The 24,854-nt window shown below is 38.7% G+C and overlaps 1 protein-coding gene and 1 pseudogene across 2 annotated transcripts; both read right to left on the bottom strand.

Moving 5' to 3' along the window:
* Nucleotides 1-5,218: 5,218 nt before the first annotated feature.
* Nucleotides 5,219-11,509, bottom strand: LOC143572241 (RAP domain-containing protein, chloroplastic-like; annotated as a pseudogene). The gene is made up of 4 exons (XR_013142229.1): nucleotides 10,988-11,509; nucleotides 5,714-7,218; nucleotides 5,540-5,622; nucleotides 5,219-5,462 (listed from the first exon to the last, which is right to left on the bottom strand). The product of XR_013142229.1 is annotated as an RAP domain-containing protein, chloroplastic-like (transcript).
* Nucleotides 11,510-13,886: 2,377 nt separating this feature from the next.
* LOC143572237 (uncharacterized) lies at nucleotides 13,887-22,248 on the bottom strand. Its single transcript, XM_077057453.1, has 9 exons — nucleotides 22,041-22,248; nucleotides 21,672-21,974; nucleotides 21,458-21,587; nucleotides 21,214-21,321; nucleotides 21,039-21,141; nucleotides 20,835-20,960; nucleotides 20,507-20,700; nucleotides 14,251-14,378; nucleotides 13,887-14,173 (listed from the first exon to the last, which is right to left on the bottom strand). Exons 1-8 carry the CDS (start codon nucleotides 22,246-22,248, stop codon nucleotides 14,288-14,290), a joined length of 1,263 nt encoding a protein of 420 aa, XP_076913568.1. The 3' UTR covers nucleotides 13,887-14,173; nucleotides 14,251-14,287.
* Nucleotides 22,249-24,854: the final 2,606 nt, after the last annotated feature.

Genomic DNA, 24,854 nt, shown 5'->3' with positions numbered 1-24,854 from the left:
TAAATAGAGAACCGACCCTAATAATAGTGGCGAATGTAGGGAACCGACCCTAATAATGTCGGAGAATGTAGGGAGCCGACCCTAATAATATCGGCGAATGTAGGGAATTGACCCTAATAATATCGGCAAATGTAGGGAACAAACCCTAATAATATATGCGAAGGTTAGAGGGCGGAATGCTCAACGTATATGTATGATTGAAAGTATGAACGTATGTAAGTATGAACAAAAGAATGAAGGTACGTATGGATGTAGGTATGTAAGGAAAGATGAGAATATATGTATATTCGGATACACGTTTATGTAAGCATGTGAATGTTGCCTGATTAACTAGAACTCACTCAGCGTAGCTGACTTTTAGTATGCACACAAGTGAATAGACTGAGACAGTTGGCCTGAGGAGGACACATGGCAAGACCTGAAGAGGCTGAAATCTGAAGATTTGTCACGATGATTTGATATTATCTTTCATGTTACGTTGTAAAAGACAAGTTGTGAATGAATTGTAATGAATGTTTGAAGTATTTACTATTATTCAGCGAAAGTTTTAATTAACTATGATATTTAGAACTGTGTTTATGAGTAAATCCAACGTCCAAGTAAGGCACCGGGATCGGGGCCTTACATTGCACCCATCACTAGTGCACAAGTTAGTGCCATGTTTACAACTGCCTTGGTTACATACGTACCACGACAACAAGAAGTACAAGGTGGTGATGGATATGATGGTGATGATGGTGACGATGATGATTCTGATGGTGAAGACGATGATGGTGATGATGATGATGATAGTGATGGTGATGAGAAGAAGGATGACGAGGACGATGACCACGGGTATGACAGTTTTGATGAGCCTCATGGTGGAAATGGTGATGGTAGTAGTAGTGGTAGTGGTAATGGTAGTGGAGATGCTACCGGTGATAAGGCGGGTGATGATGAACCGCCGAATGAGGCTGAGAAAACTCGGGAAACAGATGCTGTTGTTGAGGCTGTAATCGCCTCTTTATTGAAAGCTTGTTCTTTTGCAAGTACCATTTCACCAGTTGAGAAAGCCGTGGAAGTTAATAATGATGACAGTGATGATGGTATCAACTACTCTCCTAACCCTGACACTCCGGTTAGAGAAAATGTCGAGCATGTCGTTGAAGAACCCGTTGCTGCTCCGGCCATCAAGCCTGCTCGAAAGAAGTCTCACAAAGGAGTCAAATACTACAGCGTGAGCAGAATGGCGAGCCAAAGATGGATATCAAAGCTGAATCATGATTCAGATCCCATTCTCTATGCAAGATGGCACAAAGATAGCAAAAGTTGAGCTATTCGACGTGCCAATGGTGATCTAACTTATCTCACTTACAGAGATATGCACACCTTGTCTATTCTCGACATGAATTATTTCAGAAAAACCATAGCTCGAGATGATAGCAAAGACTCAGTGGAACCATGGTTCAAGCGGTTCTTGAAGAAGGAGTGGAGGGAAGACTACCCGACGTTCACAGTCAATCCGGGTAGGTCTTACAAGTCAAAGGATATCAATCCTTTCTCCAACAAGTCGTCCAAAGGTAGAAGATACAAGATGCTCGAAGATCATGGTGAACCAATATGTCACAGGATGCCCTTTGAAGACGACTTTTTCTTTGATTTCATCACTTAGGAGTTCGACAACATGCACGGTGAAGTCATCTTTCACTGTACTCGCACTCATGACCTGCAGTTCTTTGATGAACACGAACTCTCGGGTTCGGACTGAGCAACTTAAAGAAGCTTGTGGAGTCGCCCCTTTGTACGGTAGAAGATGTCCATCTTGACAACACAGAAGCCATCGTCACAAAGTTCAACGAGTTCGTCCAACTACTTGTTGAAAAGCAACCATTTCAGAATCTAGACGATATCTTCGAGTACGAGTCCGAGTGCTAGTGGTGATGGAAGATAATAAGACAAATACTAAAGACCAGAGGGAGATTCTAAGGCCCTTTTATTGTATTATTCTTTTGTATTTGTATTTAGTATTTTGTTGTTGTATGTTAGGGCCCTAGGCCATATGTACTTAAGCCCATTGGGCTATTTGGTAATATATCATATGTGCATGAGAACACACACTATATAATGTGTGCGCATCTCATACACATACTAACCTTTTGCAAATATCTTATCCCTGCACCTACAAACTCTCTCTTCCTTTCTTATTTGTTCACGACAAAAATATCACAAACAAGATCCGAGATCTCGGTCCTAACTAGTTGTTTCCGCCAACTAATGTAGAGGTTGATCCAAGATAACTAGTAATAGTTAGTGAGCTGCTAGATCTAGTCAAGGGACCTACAAGTTTGTTCAAATTGTTGCATCAATTGAACAATTTGTTGATCTTAACACTATGCCATTTCAAGAAGCGGTTGGGAGATTAAAGGTTTTCAAGGAGCGCATGAAGAAGAAAATTGTGGAGGAAGATGCGTCTAGGAAGTTACTATTCAGTGGAGCAAACGGAAAATGGAAGGGTAAACACCAGAAGTGTGAGTATTGTGATTGTAGAAACTCAACTCCAGGAGGACTTTGGACATAGACAAGGGAAAGGTCAGATGTCAGGAAAAAGTCGAGGTGATAGTGGAGTGCAACGGGACAAGAGCCACATAAGGTGTTACAAGTGCAATGAACTTGTACATTATAGGAGTGAATGTCCAAACTTGGAAGGAAGAGAGGAAGAAAACTTGGTCCAGGATGAAGACGAGGAACCAACGTTGCTGTAAGCAAGTCTTGAAGAAAATGATCGTGATTAAGGGGGTGAATGTAGTGTTAATCACGCATCATCAGAAGTATAGGGGTCGTGTTGTAAATAGTTGAAACTATGTTTAGTTATCATTTAGTAGTCTGTAAAGTCTAGGGTCCAGATGTGTCAATATGAAAGTTTGTAACTTCCATGTACAAGTGTCAGTTTATGATTGGTTCATGTAATCTATAAATAGGGCAACAATGTGAACGTTTAAATCACTCAATCAAAGTTAGAGTTTGAATCAAAGTATTGTTGTTTATATTATCTTCTTGTTCATCTTGTTATCATATCAATTCATTATTAAAGATCTAGTTTTGGGCCAACACCGCACAACTTCGGGGTCTTCTTCAACACGTACCGGGCCAATAAAAACGGATGTAGAAGCCTTGTTGTTAGACTTGTTAGTGCTTGCCATAGTAAAAACTAAGAAGTGGTGGAATTGAAAGAAAAAACGGAGGCGTAGATTGGTCGGGGTTATAAAACGAGTGTAAACCAAGAAGTATTTTTAGTGTTTTTGAGTTTGGTGGTAAAACAATGGATAACAAATCAATTTATATGGTTCATGGACATCAAAAACCGGTTCCAATGGCTATATTACCGTTGGAACCGATTCCAACGACTCTTTTTTGAGCTGCAGCATCATTTATTGTCCAAAACCCGGCGGAACCGGTTATTCCGGGTAGGAACCGGAACCGGGTACAACCCGATTTGGGAAATAATATGAGGAATCGGGTAGGACTTTCGTGTATATAAATACCCAAACCGGGTATTGGGTCCACCGGGTACAACCTGGAACCGGCTCAGGGTCGGGTCCACCGTTTCGGCTCCAGAACCAGTTATTTTGTGCACGTCTAGCTGCAACCGAGTAGCCAACGGTCAGTGATTCCTTAGTCCCTCTTCCATGGTTCGATTTATACTCGTTCAATTTAGGTATTCTTCTAATTTTATCTAAAATTGTAATTGTTTACTTTGTTTATATAAATTGTTAATTTGGAATTGCTCATGGGCAATTGAATATTTGAATGATTGATTAGGGTTTATTGGATATTTGAATAATGGAAGTTGGAATTGATTAGGATTTAGGGTTTATATGTAAATTGAAATTGATTATTAGTTTATAGTTTAAATTTTGTTTCTTTAAAAATTATGGAGCTTGGAAGATGAAACGACAAAGTCTTATTACCAATCTTTTTAAGTGAAGATTCCAAGAAAAAATAATGATAGCAACCCAACACCAATTTCAAAAAAAAAAATTATTATATGAAATACGGTAAAAAAATAATTCAGTTATTGTATAATATGCGGTTAAAAAATTTTTGTTTACATTGTATGAAATCACAGAATGAATCGATATCACAAGGATGAATTCCACAACTACCATCGTGTTATTGATCAAGAAAAATTACTCAAAAACTTGATTACAATGTTTATATACCTAGCCAATCCCCTAGCTAGGTTATAATCCCTATCAGATTTAAATTCAAAGTAATCTATATCTAAACTTGAATTTGAAATAAACTAATAGAATCCAACTTGACTAGATAATACTGAATCTTCCGAGAATCACTAGCTTGTGATAGGGGCCTTACACAACCCATTACATAACTCGCAATTGGGTCGGGAATTAGATCAGTCCAACATGAAATATGGTAAAAAAAATCGAACGTCACCCATGAGATTCTCGTCTAGATCCGCCACTGCTTTTGTACTATTTAAAAAAAAATCCAGCTAAGGAATAGTTTCATGTATAATCCAAAATAAGACTAGATTCGTTTTGTAAACTTGTTTATAATATTACTCGCATCTGGTTGCCGTTTATCAGAAAAGGTCCCAAGTATTTTTCAAAATATTAATCACAGTGTGAAAAGCAGTAAGCGTTAAAACCTCAAATGTATAATCCGAAAATATGACTGACTAGATCCTTTCTCCAGGCCTTCTGTATTGTCTTTTAAGGTGAAAGCAAAGCATGCATCACATATATGTTAACTATGCTAATTGAGTAAATGTGTTAAAAATCTAAAATACAAAATCCCTTTTTGTACAAACTTAAAAATGTTATATTCTTTTTTTGAACATGGTAGTTTGTTTCCTATATGTTGAAGAACTTGTCGAGAAAACAGTTGGAACACGGTTCAAATAATACACGGAATATTCTGCAGCTACTGTTAATCGCAAACTTCACCAAAGCAAGGTTGATCACTTTTCATATGAAATTTTAAGTTTTGAAACACTTAGAAAATGCAATTTGGTCAACCCTAGATGACTTTTTTTCAAAGTCGATCCATTAGTCTTTGTCGTCTTTGACATGGTCTGTCACAACAAGGGTTCGTCTTTGCCCCAGTTGGTCTGCCTGCATATGAGAGAGACTATCTCACTGATACAGTGGCCACACTTTTTATTGCAAGATTAAAAACTTGTTTGTATATGTAATATACTATGTTTCATATACATGTATATCCCTTTGGAACTGAATGAAAGAAATTTAACTTCATAACTACCTTATAATATGAAATTAATAATAGACTTGCCACATAAATTCCAAATGTCTGATTTCCCATTAACCTAAAACCACTACACATATACTTCCTATAAATAGAAACCAACTCATGTTTTAATCGACCTGCTGCGGCTCGGTGTGACCTTGAAGAATTTCTCTAAGGTAGTCCAGCTGCTCATGACTCCCTTGAAGCTCTTCCCACTACACAAAACAAAACAAAATAAATCTCAAATTAAACATAATTACCCTTAAACCCTAAACCATGTTGAAAAACTAACTTTCTGGTGAGACACCGATACAAGCTTCCAACCAGCAGCTTCAAGGTACCGTCTTTTCAACACCGTATGTCCTAACGGCTTTCCTGTATACGAAAAAAATTGAATTTCTGGTTTATAACAGATACCGATAGTTAACATAACGAAAAAAAAAAAGATCCAAGAAACACAAAGAACCTAAATTTCTTGAAAAATGTGATGGCCCGTCAATCTCCAGAGAAACTTTTAGATCAACCAAAGCAGCATCCAACGTGTACCCGTCCACAACATACTCACGTGTCCAATCGAGACCGGTGCCCACAAGAAGCCGAGCGACTTCTTTCTGAAACGAAGAAGTAATCTTTTGATTAAACCGTGAAGTCCTTCCGGCCCGAATAACTTTCTCCTCAGTCTCACTTTTAAGACACAAATCCAAATGCGGGTATTCGAGTTTCAGACACTGGTTCACTAACTGCACCTGAGTAGCAAACATAATATCCTCCCGATACTGCTCGAGTATACGTTCATCCTCAAATCGAGTCAACGTTTTCCAGATATTGGAAAAGAAGACTCGGTCCAGTTGACCAAGAACCGCACACGACCACGATATGTTTCCAAGTTGATCCCTATTGAAATCAAGAACGGGTGCCACATCATCAAGAGATGCAAATAATGGGCCCACGGGCTCATTTAAAGAAGCAAAAGCCCATAACAGTTGAGCAAGTTCTTGTTCTTGGAAAGTATGAATAACAACCGAAGCCCGTTTTGACAATTCTTGAAACAGGTCCGGTGCAGCATGCTGCATAGATGCAAACGCGCCAGCAATATTAGCAATGTTTTGTGAATTGAATTGGTCAACCTTGGTCAGCGCCACCTCTGCCACCCGATCCATCTCGGACACATAAAGAAGCTCACCCCCGATTTTGGAAAGGGCCCACGCGATATTCGACACGCCTTGAGCAGAACATTCCGGAAGAACCATCATGGCCATGCCTATAATCATACACATCTCTCGTCGCCGTGCAAACGCAAGCCGGTGAGTTCGGGTCATTGACACTTTCTCCATATTCTTAGCGATACGATGGACCGCTGTGGCGAGATTTAATGGAGATAGAGGTGAGGGGCTTAGACCTTTCCCGACCGCCATTATCATCTCTGCTGTCACCTCCAATACTTCCTCTACAGTCTGTGCTTCCACTATTTCTCTGTTCAAGTTGACCTCTTTCATTCGGTCAGTTGCTCCACTAACTGAGAACTGAGATAGCTTCTCAACAAACGCTTCCCTGGTTTTCTAGAAACATCCCGCCAGCCAGATTACTCATACGTGCTTTAAGTTCATCTACATAAAGTTTTCAATATTAAGTTCAGGTTCTTCAGCATCAGATTCAAAATCCAAATCTTTGGTGGCGGACTTTTTGTTGTTGACAACCGATTTCTTCTTGTTTTTCTTTGTTTTACGTTTAGCGGTTACAAGTTGTTCCATCGCACTGGTGAATAGACCTGAGTGCAGACTTCCTAGCTCTCACACACCAATCCGTGGAGTCGGTTTCTTCAAGCAATTCAGATCTTTCTTTTTGTTTTTTCTTGTTTAGAGGATTAGGATCAATCTCTCCTAGAAAATCCCCTTTCCAATCCAAATTAGACTCACCAACCACTTTTATAACCCGAAAATCTTTATTCATAATAACAAGTAAGAGTAGCTGCTGCACATGAAAACAGTACACAAGCAACTCATGTGCATTATTTTTAATACAAGGTTTTAACTAGCATAGCAATATTAATACGGTTTGTTTTCTGAAATTAAATGATATGGTAACAATCTTGGAAGTAAGACTAACAAATATTACCTGTCGGGATTCGAAAAGAACAACTGCCGGCGATTGGTGTTGGAGATAACGTTGTGTGTGTAGTGTGCTTGCTTAATCACTACAAAAGTAAAACTCGACTTAAGTTTACTCTTGCCGCTTCAGACCCTCAACTCATCACTATATACAGTACAAACCCTCCCTCACCTCAACTTAGTTAAGAGTAACCATTAATATGTCTAAACTCTGAGTTTTATTTGGGTTCTATTTTACATTACATCATTTCTATTCTAGTTGAAAAGAAATCTCTTAGGAGGAGTTCAATCTCCTAGCCTAGCCTAGCCTAGCCTTACTCGGGCTTAGATTCCAACCCTTTGCATCAAATAAAAGAAACTTTTAAATGAATCTAAGGTAAAGCTCTTGATGATAGGCTTGGGCACACCATCATAGACACTCATCCACAATTTTTCAACTTTTAACTTGTAATAAAATGCTAAAATATGATGAATACAAGTCTCTTTAACATATAACTTTAAAACAAATCTCTTTGAGATGTCTTGGAAATTCATTCTAAAAAAAATTAACATCATTTCTATTCATAAATTACGTTAAAAAATTTAAATATTAATGATAATTTCCTTAATAATTAACATCCAACTTTATAACAACTAATTCATACATCTTTTCATTCCCTTTGTTTTTTTTTTGTTACATTTGGGCCCTTTGTCCAGAAGCTGTTGCATTTCTAAAAATAGTTCAACTCATCGATGCTAACAAATCATAGCTTTGTTTTTAGCAGAACCTGTTTTGTCATTCAAAATTGGATTAAGATACAACTTCATGTCTATCTGTATTGTAAATACTAAATAAACTTTAGTAAAAATCTCATGCCTCCATTAAATTAAATCTACACCGATGTAGAGGTGCACAAAAAACCCGAAACCAGTTTTTTTTATACTCAGGTTTTTAATACCTGAACACGTTCCCAATCCTACCCGTAGGGTACGGATAGAGTATGCATTTTAGTACCAAAACCCGTACCCGAACCGGGCCCAATTTGTACCCGATAATACCCGAAAACCCGAACCGGTTCTATACCCAGAACCGGATTTTTCCAATACTCGAAACCGGGTTTTTCAAATACCCAATCTATACCTGAAAAATACCTCTAAAAAGTGCAACCCCTAATAAATTGCAATCTGTACCCGAAAAATACCCAGAAAAAACCCGAAAATATGATTTTATCAATAGGGTATTCAAATACCCGGTTTTGGAATACTCGATTCTATACCCGACCCGAACCCGATACATGGGGCATGGTTTTTAAAGACAATACCCGAACCCGAACCAGACCCGGGTATTGCTAATACCCGATCATCCCGGGTTTTTCTTTGTGAACCTCTACACCAATGTGTCTACAAATACAGCGCAGCCCAGCCCAGCCCAGCCCAGCCCAGCCCAACAACATTACTTGACGTTGAGGGAGGCTTCCGGAATCCAGACAACCCTTCCTAAATCCTAATTCAAAACCCCCATTTCAATCTCAATCTCAATCTCAATCTCAATCTCAATCACTCACCAATGGCCGGAGGTCGATTCCGCGAGCTTCCCAAGAAATACGGCAAAGTGGCCTTAGTCGTCCATCACCGGACTCTACGTCGCCATTCAGAACAATTTGAATCCGTTTTTGATAAGATCGGCGTGAAGGAAGAAAAAGATCAGGAAATCATTGGTGACGTGGCCAAACCGAAGAACCGGACGGCGGAGCGTTGGCTCTTTGTAATAAGGCTTTGTTCCCGTTGAGAGTTCCGGTTACGATCGCGCTTACGCCTCCGATTGCTAGGTTCTTAGCCAGGAGAAGGATTATTAGTAATAGTATGTGATGATGAATTTTGGTTTGTTTTTTTAGGGCAAATGATTTAGGGCTTTTTTTATTATCATCAACTTATTATATGAACTCAACTGCTTATTGGTATAACTTAATATCAAGTAATTCTACATTTCCTCAAAAGCTTGTTTTGTTGAATGATAGAATCGGGGCTACATTCATGTAGTGTTTAAGAATTCGGATTGCTAATGTAAGCAAGCACCTTAGCTGTAATTATGCTTATACAACAATTTTTGTTCCTCAAGTGTGTGCATTTCTTAGAATGCCATTTTTTCAAGATTAGATGATGTTTTGAATTTTTTTGAGGATATTTGGTTATGACTTTGGTTTGTGAATGAAAATAGTTTTTGTATTTCCGGGACCATATCTCTTTACTCTTGAGGTCTGACCGTGCTATTTTCTTCAAGTTGTTTGAAGTGATTTGATCTTAACACAACCAAAATATATTAATAAGCAACTCGATTCTATTGATTAACCGAATGAATTACAAGCAGAATCATAAACGATAAGAAAGGGATGGGAATTACAGAGAAGAATTGGAGATGGGAAAATAGATGTTACACATAATTATCTTCATGACCTACAATCTCCAGCTTCAAAGCTTATAACCTGCGTTTAACTTGTTGGGCCTCTACTAACGGGCTACTTGATTGGGTCATTGCGGTGTTGTAGATGATAGTTGGGCTTGGACCCATAATGTTCATAACATTACTCCCCTCTTTCAAATTCACCTTGTCCTCAAGGTGAAAGTTAAAATGTTGGTTGGTTGAGACTTGTCTTCCCAAGTAGCTAATTTAGGTGAATTCATTCGGTCGGAAAAAGTGTTATTTTATGGTTGAGAAGAATGTTCACAGTAGCCTCGTCCAACTGGTGGGTTAACAAAATGGCGAGATATGCGGGGACTAACAAGCTATTTCTGGTGGTTTGTGTCCATAAAGGGCATCAAATGATGATAGGTTAGGATCTGATGGTGCAAGTACCTGTCTGATGAAAAGTGAATCCAAACCATGCGGAAATTTGTTTGCGATTAAGCTTTGTAGGTTTTCTTTAAATACTCTTCTTATGTTGTGACCATAGGGAATCACAAATTTTTCCATAGCCTCTGCTAAGCTATTTTCCATTTGCTTGTCAAAAGTAGCACTCAGGGGCCCATAATTAATAAGGTGGACTTTGGAAGTGGGATCATCATGAAAACCAACAATTAAGGTCTGGAAAGAATGTGTACGTATTTTTGGTGGTTTATTGATGAAAAACACATCACCCTCCATAATCTTTCTATGTACAACTTCACCCGGTTTAAAATATTTTGTGATCCCTTGACTTATCTCTGCGTGAAAAAGTCATCTGACCATCTCTGTAAGTCAAACACAATTTATCAGCAATTAAATTTTGAAGAAAATTCCTGTTGTGTTTCGTGACATGTTCTTCAAAAGTAATTCTCAGGGAAACTTCAAATGGAAATGGGATTCCTATCATAGAAACACTTTTATACGGGTCATTCGTTAGGACACTACGAGACAAAAAGGCGGACGGTTTGCCGATGAGAAATGGTGTACCACCTTCCTTGAAATTAGCCGACGCGAATGAGAGGGTAGACACTGCAACACCCATAGATATAAAGAGAAGTTCAGCCCTAAAATCTTGGAAAAAAATAGTTGTAACACCCTGAAGTGTGCTGATATCATCCCAACTAAGCGTTAACACTTTGGACCTAACAAATGATGGGTTGAACATGGCATGAGAAATCATCTGTACCCGAGCCCAAGTATTCGGTATTACCTGACTAATAACATCAGGTACAAGACCTCCGTTTTTATATATCCTATGGTATATATAAGCAGCGGTCGCATATGGCACTTGGGCAATCAATAAAATAAAGTCTTTAAATGTTGGCTCCCAATATTTGAATTTACGAATTCCATTCTCATATGCTGTTGAGAATTCACTTGGTACCAGCAGAGCTATAACATCGGTTATAAACTGATACGTTGGATGAGCTGGTAAAGGAAAAGCATTAAGAGCTTTATACACATGATTCGGGAAAGTGGCAAATCTATGCTGCTGAATTTGAATAGGATCAGTTGAACTTTTGAATGGCAGGCCAATTTGAACATCACTTACAAGTTGAGAAACAGGTAATTCAATTTGTTGTGTTGTAACTTCGTCAAACTTATAACAGATTGGAACCGTTGTTCCGCCTTTCCAAGTAAGGCGTTTATCTCTTATTTTGAAATGAAGCACCATTGGAGCAGTAGTTGCATTTGTAACTACCCAAACCGTACTGGGGGTTGTGTTCGCCATCCCAAAGTTCGGTTCCAATTTCAATTTTGACTACAAGGTGCGTTGGACATAGGGCGGGTCTAACGTCGTTTGTTTAGGTGAAGTAGCCATTGGCTCATGAACATAGATGCCTGGTGCAACAGTGATGATGAAGAGTACACATAGAGAACTCTTATTTGAATTTAGACGTGTTGTGCAACCAGCTTGCCATTCCGAATTTGTGCCGAAAACATCCAATAATTCATTGTGATTTGTAATGTGACAATCCAATTCCATCTTGAGAACATGAATATGTATCTCACTTGTCCTCACAATGTCCCTAACATACTGCATCTTGTAATCTAAAATAATTGAAATGTCAAAAAGTCGGTGCGGAAACTGCAATCTATGTAACTGATGCTTGATGTCTAACTCATTTCTTCCTAACACCAGTTCTTGATTATTGCTACCAACTCTCTTATCTCCCCAAATACCACCTGGGTTATATGCCAACTGAATCGAACTCTTAAAAATGCATATGAGAATTGTAGAACTATCAGCTGTAGGGTTCAACGGACCCGGGTCAAAACCAAAGGTCCCCTCTAACCAATCAGTCCCAAAATTCATACCAGAGCCAATAATTAAATTTGCACAAACTGTAACAGTATGAGGTGAGGAAGATACGAGATGATGATTCGTAAGCAAACCTGGTTTCCACGCAAAAGAGTTCATAATTAGGAAATCAACAACATTTAGACAAGTATAACACGCCCAATCACTACAATATAATCTGATATATCGATGGGTTTATTGTCTTCACTGTCAATTTCAGTTGCAATACTATTTGGCATTTCATCAAACACCTGGAGCGCAGTCGTAACGGAGTTTGTCGGACCAATTGTAAATGAAGGAGCAACAACGGAATTGGCATAATTAAACTTGGAATCAAATCAAATCCGGTTCCTGAATTCGATCAATAACAACTTGTGTTTGAGAAATCGAGCGTGCCTCAATGGCAATTGGATCGACGTAATTAGCATGGAACTGATGTAATTAGCATGGAACTGAGTAATCATTGCAGTGGTAAAATCGTTCCAAGTTATGAAGTCAGAACTTCTATGCCAACCATTAAACCACCAGAATGGTTCATCATCAAATGATTCAATGACATTGGGAAAACGCTCATCATCATAGATCGCATAATAGAGAAAATATCGTTCAGCTTGAAGGATCCATAGTTCGGGATTATATCCAGTGAAACGAGGTAATGGTGGATGTTCCTGTAGGAGGCCATCTATGTTAAGGATCAATGTAAGCACCAATGAAGTGATTTGATCTTAACACAACCAAAATATATTGATAAGCAACTCGATTCTATTGATTAACCGAAGGAATTACAAGCAGAATCATAAACGATAAGAAAGGGATGGGAATTACATAGAAGAATTGGAGATGGGAAAATAGACGTTACACATAATTCTCTTCATAACCTACAATCTCCAGCTTCAAAGCTTATAACCTGCATTTAACTTGTTGGGCCTCTACTAACGAGCTACTTGATTGGGTCATTGCGGTGTTGTAAATGATAGTTGGGCTTGGAACCATAATGTTCATAACATTGTTAATCTTTGTACGTTTACATGTATAATTGTATAGCAGATTTGAGGGTTTTTTTTAAACCAATCTAAAGATTAGGCTTTTAGAATTAGTAACACAAAAAAAATATTTGATCTTTAACGTATGTTTCTTTTTAATCTTCATATCTATTTTCTTGTGATTTTTAGAACGGCTAACTCAAACTCTCAGCATAGAACATTGTAGATACATCTTTACATCACTTTTGGTACCACTATTTAATTGATGTGCGGAAGTATTCGCCTTTGTTGTTCCGCTAATTAATTGCTTTCAATTGAAACCCTAGATTCTACTGGTGAAGAATTGAAGGTTGAAGAAGAATTGAGTTCATTTCGGTTGTGGTTCTACAAGGCACCAATGGAGGTCGGTTTCAGGGTTTATGTAGGTGGTGTCCATATATTGCATGTTTGATCATAGGCTCATAGCCATGACAGATTGCTTGAGCGGATTATACATGAATGGGGTGCATGTTACATTATTATTTTGAAATACCGAATGTATCATTGCAGTTTGAATTAAACCAAAACTTCAGTTTATAGATTTTTAAACCTTTTGGTTTCAGTTTTTTCGGTTTCTAATTTTGTTTTGGTTTTGGTTCGGTTTCGGCTTTTTTGGTTTTTGCTATTTGAGTTTGAAATCTTTAGCTTTAGGCCAAAAATAATAAATTAGGTATTAATAATTTTGTTAATTATTTAATAATCAAAATTTTCAAGTGAAGTAGAGTAGACTTTTAACTGAACGTGTTTGAAAGTGCCTAAAAGTTTAATAATAATCCTGATGTGTTTTTTGAGCTTGATTCTGATGCAAGTGGTGTTAGAAACTCTGCATCATTCCTAATGTTGATGGTTTTGAGTATTATAAAATTTTCATCATTCATTTTGGGTCTAGCAACACTTATTTGCAAAACAAAACAGAGACAAAAGGATCTAAAACAAACAGCACATCAGACCATAAATTAACCACATTCTCACCAATTTTATCATTGTCCCTAATCATCCAGCTCCAGCTCCTTTCAAAACTGCTGCAATTTCCTCCACGATCAGAGCTATACAAAACACTCCTCAATTACACCTACCCAATCAACAACAGTTAAGTAAGTCGAAATACAACATTAAGATCAAGCACATGAAATCAAAGGCTTGGCTTACTCATGAATGAAAACAGATATGGATGTTGAAACCAATATCAAGAAATTGGCCTCTTTTGCAACACCAGATCATCAGCGGAGTAGTAATCTGCTATGAGCCGGTACATGTATAATGGATAATGCCCTCCCCTGCAAACAAACAAACAAGAATTTAATGAACAATGCAATACTACACACACACACATATATATGGAAGAATTTCAAATATACCCCTACAAACTTGAAAGATATCAAATATACCAAATTGATTAAAACACTTTAATAAAAGACCATTTTACCCTTGTCTAAAAGTTCTAATTTATGCCTGAAGAAACATGGAATGGATCCGGGTCGGATCCATGTCCAGATTCCCCGGTCTTCAATATGAACGAACCACCGCCTTGGTATTCTTCTCCGGTTGCTCAAATCTGCCATAGAAAAGTGGGGGAGTGGAGGTGACTGCTAAGAGAATGAACTCTTGTTTACAGACACAAAAATATGTGGGAGCCAAGGGTCCAAGAGAAGGTCCTTTTAATGAATGATAAAGGCTTCTTATATAGGGACTCCATGGCTACCATCATGAACCCTAACCTTTATTGGGCTAGGCCCGGTTAAGGGTTACCTCCACAAACCCCCAGCCCAATGGGCCTAATTAGTAGACAATAATAATAATGTAACAAACATAATATATTATGCAATAAATAAAAGGTCGTACCGGGTTTGACGTACCCTACACCTACAAGTCCCCCAGTCCAGTGCTTCTCCTAGGCGTGCAAGCGGTTTGGTGAAGTGCTGGACTTATAAAGAATGCTCAGGAGCGAGTAGTGCTTTTTTTGACCCAATTATGACCTGTTACATGTGCGTCTACTTTGCTTCGGGTTGTAAGAGATTTTAAATCATGATGGTGAGTTTGGCAGACGCGGGCCTTTTTATCATAAGATGACAAGCATGTCATTCATTCGGCGTGTGGCCATAAAGGTTTTTTATAAGGTTCTCCAACCTTTATGTGAGTTTTTTTATAAGGGTCTCTAACCTTTGTGCGAGTTTTTTGTATAAGGGTCTCCAACCTTTATTTTAACCGTGGCGTTGGCATTAGCCTGTAGCTGTGGCGTAGGATTTATCCTGTGGCTTTGGCGTTGGCATTAGCCTGTAGCCGTGGCATAGGAATTATCCCGTGGCTCTGGCGTTGGCATTAGCCTGTAGCCGTGGCATAGGAATTATCCTGTGGCTCGGGCGTTTGCATTAGCCTGTTATTTGAACGTCCTCCATCCAAAGATGACATGTATGTCATAAATTTGGCGTGTAGCCATGTGGGTGTATTATAAGGTTCCCATCCTCGGGTGGATTATGAGGTGTTCCCAACCTAAGTTGGACGTCTTCCATCCAAAGATGACGCGCTAATGTAGTGGTGATATACCATAATAGTCCCCTAGTTCGTTGCTGCTAAATAATGTTAGTTGCATTGAACTTGTAATAATAAACTTGCTAATAAAGTTTTAATCATATGCGCGGACGACTATAAACAACTTTTTATATCATTTACAAAAATGATATTTGTTGTTTTAAGATGTCATACGAAATAAAATTACTCATAGTCATTTTAACTAATAATCGTTCCAAAGATTTGGTAATATTTTTACGTTTATTAGTAAAGTTTATGACATCTCCATTTCATTTCATAAACTAGTATGTAATAATAGTTTATTAATAAAAATGGAAATTGTGTCAAGACATGACTTTGAGTCTCCGCGCGTTTTATAACGGTATGTTTGCATATCCTCATATATGTTGCAATTATTTAACGCAAATTTTATACGCCCCAACTTTTTTTACCTTTTTATTTTTGAGATCATAATAAATATGATCTAAATGAGAGGGGCGTTTTGAAAATTTGGAAATTAATTCTTTCACTAAAAATCCTCCACCTTCTCATGCTCTCTGTGTATATACATTGCCATATTTTAATTTGAAACAGAGCAAGGTTTTTTGAAACAGAGCAACAAACCTGGATGTCGTTTCAATGGAAGAATTATAGTTTCGTTGGAGAACGGAGCACAATAGAGACCCGTGGTGACTAACGTTTGGTCCACCGTCGCACGTACGTGACCCGCATGTTTCATATATGACCCGCATGGAATTTCCCGGAAGCCAGGTTGAGCCGCCAAAGTTTTTTCACCGTCTGTGAAGACAGAAAATGGTCCGCTCTCTTTACCCAGAGCTTTCGCGTGGTCCGCGGAAGCTAGGATCGAGTCGCAAGCAAGCCTCCGGAGCTTTCGTAATCAACCCGCGAAAGCTTCTCTTGCGACCCGCGGGAGTCGAAATAAACATGCCGAAGCTTTTCTTACGACCCGCGGAAGCTTTTTCGCGGCTCGCGGAAGGCAGAAAATGATTCACCAATATGGTGTTATCAACCCGTGGATGCTAGAAGACATGACCGCGGAAGCCATAAATGACTCGCCATCGTCTTCTTCGGAGTTTTGTAAGTGATCCGCGGAAGCTAGAATTGAGTCGTAAGCAAGACGCCGGAGCTTTTCTTGAGACCCGCGGGAATCGTAATCAACCCACCACAGTTTTTCGCGTCCCGCGGAAGACTGATAATGACCTGCAGAAGCTATACATGCTGCCTGCGAAACCCGAATTTTGCCTTTAAGAAAGTTTGTGAGAGGCGGAAATGACCTGCCTTAGCTTTGCCCAGAGTTTTTACATGATCCGCGGAAGTCGGGATTGGTCCGTCTGAAGCACGCTTGTGACCCGTAGTGAACTTTGGAGACCTTCTGGTGCATGCTTGTGACAACGGGGTCTAGTGTTGACTTACCGCTATCATCTTTTTTGTCTAACGAGGCTTGCATGCAACCCACCATGTTCATTGGTGAAAAAATGATCACTTGTCAAAGTTTCGAAAACGTTTATTTTCACCCATGGTCAACATGGGTATATGAACCAAGGTGTACGGATTCGAGCCACCGATTGGCACCCTTGGCCCGTGGTGACTAAAGCTAATCACCGGAGCAATTGAACGACCCGCGGTAACAGAGTAAAATCGCCGGAGCGCGCATGCGGCCCGCTATGGCGTAAATCGCTGGAACGCGCATGCGGCTAGTCGAGTATATGCGGAAGCACACAAGTGATACGCCGTTTACGGTTTAGCGTGCATGCGGCCCGCGCGCTATGGCGTGAATCGCCGGAAGCTTTGCTTGCGGAAGCTGAAGTTGACCCTCATGGCTTTGATTGCGCCTCGCGGAAACTTATCTTGTGGAAGCTGAAGTTGACCCTCAAGGCTTTGATAACGCCTCGTGGGAACTTTGCTTACTGCTTGCGGAATCTGAAGTTGACCCTCAAGGCTTTGATAACGCCTCACGATTGCTTGTGGAAGCTGAAGTTAACCCTTAAGGCTTTGATAACGCCTCGCGGCACCTTTGCTTACGGCTCGCGAAAGCTTTGCTTGTGGCTCGCGGTCTAAGTTGTTGGTTGGTTCGAGAGAACGTTTGGTCCGCGGGAGTCAGAATTGACCCACCGTAACTTTGCCCGGAGCTTTTACATGATCCGCGGATGTTGTTGGTGACTCACCAGAGTGCGTAAATGAACCGCGGATGACATCCATTTGGCGCATCTAAAGGTCTGCTTGGTTCGTATAAGTGACCCCTATGGTTTGTAGGTGACCCGCATGCGCACGCGGAAACCAAAATTGACCCAGAGGTTTGATCACGATTCGCGGAAGTCGAAAATGACCGGCAAAAACAGGTACATTCCATGGTGACTCATGTTTGCGGGAGCAGCATGTCACCCTCTGGTAAATGTTTTGTTGCTTTTCAAGCTAACATGGCTCTCCATATATATGTAATTATGTATATACACTTGAAGTGGCCACGTTTAATTTTCAAAAAGTGTTTTCCCGCCTAAGAAAGAATCGCACAGCGTGAATGTAACCATCTGTAATGTCTTGCTCATGTGGCGCGCATGCGGTCCGCTATGGCGGAGTATAATCGCCGGGAACGCGCATGTGGCCCGCTATGGCTGAGTATAATTGTCGGGAGCACATATGTGGCCCGCTATGGAGGAGTATAATCGCCGGGAGCACACATGCGGCTCGTCGTGGATATGCGGGAGCACCCTAGTAATCCGCCATTTAACGCTTAGCGCGCATGCGACCCGCTATGGCGTGAATCGCCGGAACGCGCATGCGGCTAGTTGAGGATATGCGGAGCACATAAGTGATCCGCTATATATAGTTTAGCGCACATGCGGCCCGCTATGGCGTGAATCGCCGGAACGCGCATGCGGCTAGTTGAGGATAAGAAAGATCCGCCAACTTTGTTTCGTGCTTTTGCGTGGTCCAAGGAAGTTAGGATTGACCCGCCAAGCCCTTATGTAACCCGCAGTGACCGGATTTGATCCGCAACCTCTGGAGCTTATTCGCTTGAGCTCACATATGACATGTGATGGCGTTAATTGATCCACCATAGATCGCAACAAACCCGTGGCAATTATTGTTGGCTCGTCAGTAGAAACCCGCAATGACTGGGGTTTGGTCTACTGTCATGCATAAGTGATCCGCGTGGTTTGTAACTGACCCGCGGTGCTCCCTGTCATGAGGATGCGAACCGCATAGTGGCCAAGGTGGCTCGCCACACTACGCACGCGGACTGCTGTGGGAGAGATGACTTGCCATCTACATAACATGGAGTACTAGGACCGATTTTTGTTATGGCATACGGCGTGATGCCGGTGTGGTGAACAGTGACCATCGGGGTATGTACTATTGCACTATGGATAATTTAGATCACGTGTAGTGCACGTGGTATCGTCATTTTTTTTTCACATTTCAGATCCTGTCTTCTTGGATGAGACATATGTGCCCCCATTATTTTTTATTATTATTTTTTCTAAATCAGCTACCCAAATTTGAAGATGATGCCTAAAGAGGACTCAAATGAAAATTTAAGATCTGTAACCTTCAATTTGAAAATCGAGGTTAATAACTCAGATCTGTAACCGCCCGATCTATAAAATTTCCAGATCTATACCTTTCACTTCTAAATCTAGATCTATAACTCAGATCTGTAATTATATATTTGAAGTCTTGTGTAAAAATAACCCGAAAATAGATCTGAAGTTTTGAGTAGAGAAAGCAGATTTGTACTATCACAGATCTGGGGTACGGGTCGGAATATTGCTCAAACGAGCTTAGATCTGAAGAAATCAGAATCAGATCTTGCATATGTCACTCCGAAAAAACACAGATCTAATGGTTTTCCCCAAAGTTTAGTGGTACTTCTTTTTGTATATTTCCAGATCAGGATTTTTCTTGAGAAGAAAAAATCATAGATCTAAATATTTGATGAACAGATCTGAGAATCGAGACGAAAAACAAAGAGTAATTCGTTATCGGGTCCCACGGATGGCGCCAATGAAGAAACATGGAATGGATCCGGGTCGGATCCATGTCCAGATTCCCCGGTCTTCAATATGAACGAACCACCGCCTTGGTATTCTTCTCCGGTTGCTCAGATCTGCCATAGAAAAGTGGGGGAGTGGAGGTGACTGCTAAGAGAATGAACTCTTGTTTACAGACACAAAAATATGTGGGAGCCAAGGGTCCAAGAGAAGGTCCTTTCAATGAATGATAAAGGCTCCTTATATAGGGACTTCATAGCTACCATCATGAACCCTAACCTTTATTGGCTAGGCCCGGTTAGGGGTTACCTCCACAAACCCCCAACCCAATGGGCCTAATTAGTAGACAATAATAATAATGTAATAAACATAATATATTATGCAATAAATAAAAGGTCGTACCGGGTTTGACGTACCCTACACCTACAATGCCCATCTTTAACTTCAAAATTTGCTATGTATCCATTTTTAGCTTAATTATTTTCCTTTATAACAAAAACAAACAGAAGTTGGTAAACAGATGCGATGAATCAATGCAATAAAATGCTCTAATGCGATAATATAATGCACTAAGCAGATGAAGACAAATACAGATGTGATTACATTTGGTTCGACTATCTGGTTCGAGTTAGATTGCTTATCATGCGATTATACCTGACTCGTTTATCTACTGATTCAAAAAAGAAACGACGATTCAGTTCGTTTGCTTATCGTCATCATCAAAATCCAAATAAAAAATAGGGTTGAAACAAATACAATGAAAAGGAGGGTAGAATGGTCTTTAAAATAATAATTCATTAAATTTGGGTATGTATGATATATTTAGTTTTGGTTGGGTATATATGAAACTAAACCTGTAAATATATATAGACAAGTGAGCTTACGTGTCAGTAATAAATAGGCTGACGAGCTTTGGCGGCACATAATCAAAAGCAGGGTTAACAACATGAAGAAGCGGGGACCCGGTTCCCGTGCCAAAATCCATGCAATCTGAAAACTCGCCGAAGTCCAGCAACTCAGATGGAGACTTGAGCTCATTCAGCAACACCTCTGGGTTATGAGGATACAAAGGACATAACTGTCATTTGCCCCAAAACAACAATCATTACAAAAACTAGGCTTTCAGCATACCGAAAAAGGTTGTACAAAATCATACTAATTATGTGCTGGGAGTATTATTATTATTATTATTATTATTATTATTATTATTACCTTGTGAATGCCTGCGAGAACAACAAAAGGGACAGCGTGCCTTTGAGCCGCTAGTGCAACCATATTTAACCCGACTGGAGCTATCACACCGCCGTTTGCCATGACGGCATGGGCCCCAACAATCACCTAGCATCATAATAACATTCTAAAATGTAACTAAAACAAAAGAAAGCAGTTAAGTTAAGTTGATGATGCAAGACATACCATGTTCACACGTGAAATCATGGCAAATACAGTAGAATCAGTAATTACTGTTGTCTGCAGTCCTCTAGCAACTAGTTCCTTTGCAAGAGTATGCCCTTGATATCTGTACAACCATCACCCATTTAATAAGCTTGTAAAAAGAAAAGAAGGATATAATAACATCTCTTAATCAAACCTTGGAGCACCCTCTGCTACAAACACCCTAAATGATCTTTTCTTTTCCTTAGCAGCGCAAAGAAATTCAATTACAGTTCCCGAACTGCCTAACGTTAATATAACCTCACTGCAGATAGATAATTATTATAAAAGCAATAATGATACATACTACTTACTAGTTAACGAACATGTCTACTTATAAAAAGATGATAATAATAATAATAATAATAATAATAATAATGAAGCTGGGATGAAAAGAATACTTGTGATGAATATGCTCGACAGCCTGCTCAGCTATCAGCTCATGACAGGTGGCAATATCTTGAATAAGCTCATTGACAGCCTCAATGACGTTATGCTTAAGCTTTCGACTACTTGAGTTTTTATCAGTAGCTGCATGCAGAGCATATATTAAATAAGTGATAAAGCAGCATAATAATAAGATTTAAGTTTGTAGAGGTAATTAAGTAAACTAACATTTAGTCTTGTCCTCAGAATCACCAGCTGAAGATGAAGAGTGGTGAAGAGCTGCTGATGCTGCTGCTGCTGCAGAAGAGTGGGGTGGAATGTCTTCTAGAAGAGTCTGCAAGGAAGGAGGCCTGAGGGTGGTTCTGGCGGCAGTGGCAGCAGCGGCGGCTGATACAAGTGGATGATTGTCCTCTTCATCGTCATCACTCAAGCCTTGTAAGTTCAGGCCGCCAATGGAGGCTGTTGTTAGTGAAAGATCTTCCTCTCTAATGATATGCAGGACACGCCTCACAATGTTTCCAACAGCAACTTCTGCAGTTACATATTTGTCAATCCAGTTAAGGTGAGTAGTTGTTAAGTAATTAAGAAGTAACTAACCGACGGGATTAGCTCTGGTGAGTTGTTCTCCGATGGCCTTAATGGCGTGAATAAGAGCCCCAGCTTGATTAAGATTGGGGAGCCTCTGGTGGGAAATCACGGAGCGCAGAAGCTCAGCCGTGAGTTTAGCGGTGGTCTTTGAGCCCTCGATCTTACGCTTTTCAAGGTTGTTTAAAAAATCAGTAACTAGGGCGTGAGTGTCCGGCATGATGATCTTTACTTTACTTGAATGAATCAGGATTATTCTTCTGTCAGTTATCCGGTCACAAATAAATATAACTGTAATTCCAATCAACAATTAATACTTACCACCGTCGAATACTCAGCTGAGGAGTGGACCACCACCGCTGGAATCTAATCACCACCACCGTCGGTCGTCAAAGAAATCAGAAGGTCAAAACAAGGGGAAGAGGTGAAACAACCGCATCAATTTAATTTTGTTAGGGTTTCAAAAGTTATATATATATACTAGGTTAAAACCCGTGTGATACACGGGTTGGTAAAAAAATAAACATTTCAATTTATAACATTTATGATGTAGATTATAAGATGGATCATAGAACATAAACAATTATTGAGTTTTAAAGGTTGTTTGATTTAGTGATTTTTATTTCAATGTTTTTAAAAACTGGATGTGATACAACCCACCTTACATAAACCTAGTTTTCCAGAAAGCGTTTTTGTATAATATTGCAAGAGACTAATCAAGTTGAGTAAAGGAAAACAAAGCCACCGTAAAGATTTCATAAATTTAAAAAATAATTACATCCAAAAGAGGTTTAGAAATACTTTATTGGGGCAATTCCCCAAGTTAAGTTTTTTAACCCATCTACTATCAACAAAATGAAATCTAAACAATTTGTTCCAAGAACGAGGACATACGTTTTATGACCATATTACAAACCAAAATACCAACTTTAATATTCAAAGTAACCGTACATAAATAAAAAACATATTAGTTTTAATATGATATTTCCTTTAAAAAATAGTCGTTGTCTTTTTTAACTGCCAATCATTGTGATCAGCTCATTCCATCTTTCATTTCTTTGACAAATGGGCCAAACTTCTTATGATCCATTTCTTGAGGTCAAGTTTTAACCAACTTGTATCCCATAATCCAAATATCAACACCACAACATTACTATAAGTTTCAGCACTACAAACCAAGCATGTTAAGTATTTAACTAACTTCAATGAAATACTTTGAACCAGAAAATATACATTATGAATATAAACTCAGAATTAATAATGTTTTTTTCCAAATATAGGAATTTCATGTTGACCAAGTTACCCTTTATATTCCAAATTTTTTTGTTGACTATCCTAATCATACCTGATAGTAGTTTTGACATGGTAGAAGTCAACTTTGACCAAAATGCCAAAAGTAACCTAAATTATCTGTTTTCTTCAACATTTATAATATGTCCAGTATTAGTTGTTAACTTTTTTTTTTTCGCTAGAAAATAAATCTTGATATAACGAAGTTTTATATAATTTACTATAAAACTTTTTTTTTTTTCGTTAAATTAGTTGTCTCTTTCCTTCAACATTGACCATAATTGTCATATTTAACCAATTTTCCTTTTCTTTCAACATTTCTATATAAATCATAATAAGTTTTTTTGCAAAAATCTTTGTGGCATTATATAAATTTCCCATTAACCTCCCCAAAATTTAGATTAAGCTTTTGTTGGATAAACAAACTTGCCATGGTGAGATTTCTTTGGAAATCTTTGATTTCAAACTCATATTGTTTGGTTACTATCTTACCCTTTCTCATGATTGCATATTTTTGGTTAATAACTATTAATGGCAATAATGATGTTTACCTTCAAATGGAATTTCTTTACTGGATTAGGCTGTGGTTGAACGAAAATAGGCCTAGCAACATGAGTTTCAGCTGCAAATAATATATATAAAAAATTAAATAATAGACACCTAAACAAAAACATCTAATGAACACAAATTGAGATATACCAGGAAGCACACGGTTGTAACACCATTACCCTCAGCTGCAAAGACTACCAAATAAAAAATTAATTAAAACAAACATCTAATGAACGCGTATTTTAACATACCAGAAAACAATTGTATGTAAGAAACATACCAGAAAATTAAAATTAGTTATTTTTAGCCATTTATCTCTCACCACAATATTTGGTGTATGCTTAAATGAAAAAAAAAACTACTTACTGAAACATACCACAAAACAGCTGTTTGTATCAGAAAAGTAGTTATTTTTAGCCATTTATCTCTCATGACAATATTTGGTGTATGCTTAAATTAAAAAGAAACTACTTATATAATGTTATCTTATCATGTCTATTGTGATCGGTCTTGTCGATTTGTGCCTCTTGAGAGATTAGAAATTTTGGGTACCGACTTTATTTCCATAATAGGAGGCATGTGGTTTAATAGTGAGCACTATTAGGTTCAATTAATCATAGTAAGCAGTTGAATATATAAATGAACTATAAGGTGGGTTCATGTATCATGATGAAAACATAACCTATAGAATTGAAGAATGACATTACCTAACACAAGGCAGGGTCGATTATTATATTACAGTGTAAACAAAGATTACTTTTGTAAAAATAAAAAAAATTAGGTATAATCGAATATGTAAATTGAATCAGGGATGTTGCTAATTAATACCTTTAAACTTGAAGACGATGCTCAATATTTCACTTCATGTATAATCCAATCTGTAAATCAAAACTTAGGGTTGTATAATCGGATATTGCTAATACCCAGAGAGTACAAATCGGATATCCTGTAAACTTGAAAAGATGATTGATGAGTTGTTTAAATCGA

This window comes from Bidens hawaiensis, unplaced genomic scaffold, assembly GCF_021521415.1.
Source record: "Bidens hawaiensis isolate Kalapana, Puna unplaced genomic scaffold, B.hawaiensis_p1.1 tig00025781_1, whole genome shotgun sequence".
NCBI lineage: Eukaryota > Viridiplantae > Streptophyta > Magnoliopsida > Asterales > Asteraceae > Bidens > Bidens hawaiensis.
Note: the sequence above shows the minus strand (reverse complement) of the source record. Positions and strands in the feature narration are given on the sequence as shown.

Bases quoted from the DNA above. Each gene is read 5' to 3' on its own strand.
- LOC143572237 (XM_077057453.1), bottom strand. From the start codon at position 22,248: ATGCCGGACACTCACGCCCTAGTTACTGATTTTTTAAACAACCTTGAA. The intron at 21,588-21,671 runs GTTAGTTTACTT...CTCTGCATGCAG, and splicing joins TTCTGAGGACAAGACTAAAT to CTACTGATAAAAACTCAAGT. The intron at 21,322-21,457 runs GTATTCTTTTCA...ATCTATCTGCAG, and splicing joins GTCGAGCATATTCATCACAA to TGAGGTTATATTAACGTTAG.